General features: G+C 45.2%; 1 protein-coding gene across 2 annotated transcripts; it reads right to left on the minus strand.

Annotated features, from left to right (window-relative positions):
• Window positions 1–217: 217 nt before the first annotated feature.
• On the minus strand, window positions 218–5,413 carry LOC109904923 (extracellular calcium-sensing receptor-like). Of its 2 annotated transcripts, none has more exons than XM_031789430.1 (9): window positions 5,131–5,413; window positions 4,432–4,726; window positions 4,199–4,285; window positions 3,682–3,948; window positions 3,145–3,351; window positions 2,720–2,992; window positions 2,353–2,580; window positions 1,984–2,107; window positions 218–1,891 (listed from the first exon to the last, which is right to left on the minus strand). In XM_031789430.1, exons 1-9 carry the CDS (start codon window positions 5,394–5,396, stop codon window positions 978–980), a joined length of 2,661 nt encoding a protein of 886 aa, XP_031645290.1. In that variant the 5' UTR covers window positions 5,397–5,413; the 3' UTR covers window positions 218–977. The 2 variants fall into 2 exon arrangements, with proteins under 2 accessions (XP_031645290.1, XP_031645291.1); XM_031789431.1 differs by having other exon boundaries at window positions 4,432–4,701; window positions 5,131–5,240.
• Between the last annotated feature and the right edge of the window lie 284 nt (window positions 5,414–5,697).

A 5,697-nucleotide genomic window follows, 5' to 3' on the forward strand; every position in this document is an offset into this window, starting at 1 on the left:
AATAGACTTTAATGACATCCATTTCCCCCTGAAAGTCAATTCTGAAAACCAATAAATTAAATTAGATATGGTTAATTAAAAATGTTGTTCATTTGTTTTCACATTTTATAAGGTGTGTAATTCTCTTTTCCCATATGACACAGTTTCCTGACATTTTAATAAAAATATCTTTGTAAATTTCAACGGTTCAATAAAAACACATACAAGCAACTCCTTTCAAGTCAAACTGTTTTATTAAATGAACATTTGCATTAATTAATAATTCATTCATTGATGAATAAGTGTGGCAGCATAATCCTTTAGAAGGAACAGGTATGTTATGCTGTTCCACACGATGTGATGATTCAATCGAAAGCCATTCGATGCAGAAACCCACTCATCGGGGAATACCTATCCCCTAGAAGTTTAAAGCGACACACATAGACAAATTAAATAAATCAAAATCCTTCTTAACTGCCCAGGGAAAGAAATAATTTATTACGTGATTAATATTTACTCACAGAAGGTTAAATTATAATTAATAACATGCTACTACACATAACTAGGGTACTAACAGAATGATAAAAACTCTTTGATTTGATTTGATTTATTGCCATCAAACTACAAACAGAAGTGGAAACTAAAAGGAGCTACTTCAAACTATTTGAGACCATCATACTCTGTTACTATACATGTCTCCTTTCCTTTCTTTGCATGAAAGAGTGTGAAGTAAATCCCTAGCAGGCATAGTACCCCCACCTAGTGTTCATATTTCAGATCAGCGCAGAGGACGTCTTGTTATGCTATTGAGCTATTGGGATAATCTCAATTTAATTTCTGTGATTCCTCGTGTCCTCTCTCCTCGGTCTCCAATTCAAAACCCAATGAATGAGAAGGTTAGATGTCCCGCTCCACCTAACCTTCACATCCAATGGGTTTTGAGAAGAAGGTGAGGAGAGAGGACATGAGGAATCAAGGAAATTAAATTGAGATTCTCCCTATGTCTTGGTTGTGGCCCGGCCCATCAGAGCCTTCTTGGTGTTCCTCTCTGGCCTCAGCAGGATGATGTAACACTTTGGGCCGAACAGCGCCACCAGAAGGCCAAAGCTGGAAGCTAAGATGGCGAATATCTCCACAGCGTCTGCGTACATCCCAGGAGAGCTGATGTAGGCAGGGACGAAGGAGATCCACACAGCACAGAAGATCAGCATGCTGAAGGTGATGAACTTGGCCTCGTTGAAGTTGTCTGGAAGATTCCTGGCCAGGAAAGCCAAGAGGAAGCTAAGGAATGCCAGGAGGCCGATGTAGCCTAACAACGCTCCGAACCCTGCTACCGACCCCACCACACACTCATATACAATCTTATCATTATGGTAGCGCGTGTTTTTGTGTGGAGTTGGAGAGGCTGAAACCAGCCAGGCTGTGCAGATAGCAGCCTGGAATGAGGTGAGAACCAGGACTGTTCCTCTCTGCTGCCCAGCACCAAACCACTTCAGGCTGGCATTGCCCCCGGGCTTAGAGGTCCTGAACACAGCCAGCACCACCATTGTCTTCACCAGTATACAAGAGACACAGAGAACAAAGCTGATACCAAATGCTGCATGCCTCAGCTGACACGTCCACAGCCGGGGCCGGCCAATGAACAGCAGCGAGCACAGGAAGCAGAGTTTGAGTGAAAGCAGAAGCAGGAAGCTCAGCTCAGAGTTGTTGGCCTTGACAACAGGCGTGTTCCGGTAGCGGGTGAAGATTCCGAGGACCACTGCACAGATGAGGGCTCCTAGCAACGAGGCTGTCATCAAGGAGAGTCCCAGGGATTCCTGGTAGGAGAGGAACTCAACCCCCTTAGGGATGCAGAGGTCACGCTCCGGGCTGGACCAGAAGTCCTCTGGACATCTCGAGCACTCGGCAGAGTCTGACAGAAAGACAGACAAAGCAAATGTGGAAAACCTTTTCTACAGCCCCAAACCACCCTCAAATTCTTTAAATGATATTAATTTCACTGACCTGTGGTGTTGCTGACCTCTCCCTCAGCACAGGAGATGCAGTTGAAGCAGCAGACAGGCTCCCCCTTCTTCCTGGCTACACGGGTGCCTGGGGGACAGCTCTCACTGCACACTGATCGTGGGGGCTATAAGGACGAAGGTGAGGGGGAATTTAACCTTTATTTAAATAGGCAAGTCAGTTAAAGTACAAATTCTTGTTTACAATGACGTCCTAGGAGGGAGAACATCAGACTTTTATATGCCCATATTTATTCTCCCATATTTACACACCCATATTTAATGCTTCTTTGCCCTCCACTGATAATGAGTTTACACTGTTTCTGTTGCAGTAGTGAAATATGCTCTGTAGCTATATAACTTTACAAATTACCTTTTTTGACTCAAAATTCCAGAAAATTCTGTCCTCGTCCAGTGTGAGCTCTTGTCCTGTGGGGGCTGATTCGTCAATCACACCCACAGTCTTCACCTCTATGCTCCCGTCCTGGAGCCACACCCAGTTCAGGATGTCATAGATGGCCAAGGCGTCCCCGTTATCATCGAAAGAAACGTGATCGCCAAACCCTGTGGTGAAGTTCACCCTCTGCAGGTAATGGACCAACTGGTCAGAGGAGGGGGATGGAGGGAACAGAGGGAAGAGAGGAATGAGGAGGAGATTATGTAGACAAAAGACAGTATGAGGTCAGGGGTCCTTGACTTAGAAAACAGTGTTTGTGTGCTTGAGTAGGAATATATCCCACCTGCCAGTGCTCCAGTCTCTGTAGGCTGGCACATCGGTTCCCACTGAAAGGTCCTCTCCCTGGCACACACTGCAGTAGGTCATGCAGGGCATGGGCCAGGGCGTATACTGCCTTATACACGTTATACTCCGGCCTGAGCTCAGATAAATCCCCACAGTTGGTCTCCACATCCCTCAGGTCCTCCTGACCTGTACATACATCACCCCCAGCCTCCACCCAACCTGCTGGGGGCTCCAACCTGCACCCAAACACAGCCTCCCAGAACTGTCTCACCTTACCAGAACAGAGAAGGAAATGTTAAAGAGGAACACTAGTTTTTATCTTCTGTAATGTAGTATTTGTAGGCAAAGTAGCCTTAGAAATGTTTTAAATATAATGTATGTAGTAATTAAATTGTTGGAGTTAAAAGACAACAAAATCTTCACCATGTTGTTTCCAAGGTTATTGTCAGGTTGGTCGTCGGGGCGGATGCTAAGCAGGAAGTCCCTGAGGCCGGGAATCTCTCCACGACGGATGGCGATACCCAGGGTACCCCCCAGGTAGGGCATGAGACGGGGGGTGTGAAACACAGAGGAAGTGCTCCAGGCTTCACTGGCGATCCACTGGAGACCCTTCACATTCTGCACCACCACCTTGAAAAACGGGATTTATATTTTATAATCAGACCACCCCAATGGTAATACGCTGTAACACTTTTATACACTGTTGTTTGTGAGAGGGGTAACATCCTACAGCTGTTATGGCTGTTATGGCTGTAATAATGTCTGTAGAATGCATTTGATGATAAAACATACTTACTAATTCAGTGATGTGTGGTTGTCCCCCCCTAGATATCTGAGGATGGATGCACTAACTGTCCAGGGACACCGATATGTAAAATATATGCACACATCACTGACTGTAAGTGTCTTTGGATAAAAGCATCTGCTAAATGGTATTACAAATATTTTTTTTCTCTGAACCTCATCCACCAGAGGGAGCAGGTAGGCCTCGTTGGAGAACACCACCACCACACGAGCAGAGGAGCTCTTGATCTCTCCCACGATCCTCTGCAGCTCAGTGGGGCGGTTGTCTTTGGGCAGGACCTGGGAATAGGCCACACAGCCCCCTGACTCGGCCAGGCTTGAGTGGAAGGACCGGGCAGCATGAACTCCATAGTCATCATCACTGAACACCAGTCCCACCCAGGTCCAACCCAACCGACGTAGGATCTGGATCATGGCTCGCACCTGAGATCACATCAACAGAGATTAGACATTACTGATGTTATTACAGAGACTGAAGAGTATAGAGAGATCAACATAAATTACATACATTATTTTTGTCACCTTTTATTTAGCCTTATCTAAGCTTTTTTTCATTTATTGAACCTTTTATTTACCTGTGATGCCATTACACAGTATAAAGGGTATAGTGAGTATACATGGGAGCTGACGGTTCACTGTGTAATTATGTCATTGTAGCCTTCTAGAGACAGACCTGGAAGGCGTCACTGGGGATGGTTCTGAAGAAGGATGGGTATTTTCCCCGGTTGCTCAGACAGGAACATGTGGAGTAGTGACTCACCTGATGGAGAGAAATATAAAATGATTAATTCTATTTTCTTCAAATAATTAATGAAATAGAAAGGTTTCATGCCTAGACACATTTAAGACCAATACAAGAAGGACATTTCCAATAATGATGTCATCTTTCTATTCTTTCTGATTTACCATGGGAACCCGGAACAGCCCTAGGACACTGGAGATGGCTATGGAGTGTGTGGACCCTGGGTCTCCCACAATCCCTAGCACCGGGGGTGACCCAGAACAAGTCTCATACAATAGGAACTCTTCCTCTGTCCCACTGGCCAATGACATGGCAGCACGGAGCGCTACTCCCAGCTTCAGGCAGTTGTCGTAGAGCTGGTATCCGAGCTTGATGTTTGGCAGAAGGTCAGGGTTTCTGTTGATTTCATCTACTGCAAACGCCATAGTCTGGGCCTGCTGGAAACCACAACTGGTAAAACTGAAAAGGAACATTCAATCAATTTGTAAATGTTTTAAATCGCTCTAGATGTGTTGAACCCTGTGCACCTCTTAAGTGGTGTGTGAGAGAGTGTTGTCATAAGGGGTTGAGAGGAGAAAACAAGTTACTTTTGTCAAGGATAGATAATAAAATAGCTTTATCTTAATTAAAGGTAAATTTGCTTAGAAAACAGGAATAATGATAGAAAACAATGGAATACACACAATTTATTCACATATATTTTGAAACCGCAATGTACTATTCACCAATGTAACAAGAACCCAGTAGGTCAGGGTTGGTTAAAACTGATCATAGTGAGGCTTCTTATAGAAGGGATGTCTATCTGTCCTTTTTAGGAGAGGTGCAGACACACATCCAGTCCAGTCCAGTAGATGAATACTCACCCCTCACAGTAGAGCTGCTTGGGTTCTGATGTGAAAGATAGCTCAGGGAACACAGTGAAGTAGTGGACCTCAAACAGACCTCCCAGAATCACATCACCCTTCTGGTACATCCCATTCAGACTGAAATGCTCCCGCAGACGACAGGACGAGGAAGTGGACAAGGCAGAGGAGTAGTTCAATTGAAGGCTCAGAGACGAGGAGTTCAGTATCATGACTATAGATAAGTAAAGGTTAATATATTGCCTGACCCTCATAGCTGTACTCATAGCTGTACTCTCCCCCTCTCTCTCTTGCTTACTCTCTTTCCCTCTCTTTTATAGTGTCATTGGAGGTTGATACTATATGGCGTTTAGTGGGGTTGCAGGGGTAGGGGAGGCAAGGGGAGGGTTGTTAGGGGGAGGGGAGTCGGGGGGGGGGGGGGGGGGGTGGGGGGTCAGAGTTGCAGGTAGGAGTTGAGACGTGGGAGTGTCAGAGAAAGACGATATGTGAACTGTTGCCACACGAAAAGTGCAACCAGGGAAGAACAAACACCATTCTAAATACAACACATATTCATGTTTATTTATT

The sequence above is a fragment of the Oncorhynchus kisutch genome, linkage group LG15 (genome assembly GCF_002021735.2).
Source record: "Oncorhynchus kisutch isolate 150728-3 linkage group LG15, Okis_V2, whole genome shotgun sequence".
Lineage (NCBI taxonomy): Eukaryota > Metazoa > Chordata > Actinopteri > Salmoniformes > Salmonidae > Oncorhynchus > Oncorhynchus kisutch.

Excerpts from the sequence above, each read along its gene's own strand:
- LOC109904923 (XM_031789430.1), bottom strand. The coding sequence starts at position 5,396 with ATGAGTACAGCTATGAGGGTCAGGCAATATATTAACCTTTACTTATCT. Across the intron at positions 3,352-3,681 it reads TGCTCCCTCTGGTGGATGAG|GTGGTGGTGCAGAATGTGAA; the intron begins GTTCAGAGAAAA and ends CCGTTTTTCAAG. Across the intron at positions 1,892-1,983 it reads AGAGGTCAGCAACACCACAG|ACTCTGCCGAGTGCTCGAGA; the intron begins GTCAGTGAAATT and ends TCTTTCTGTCAG.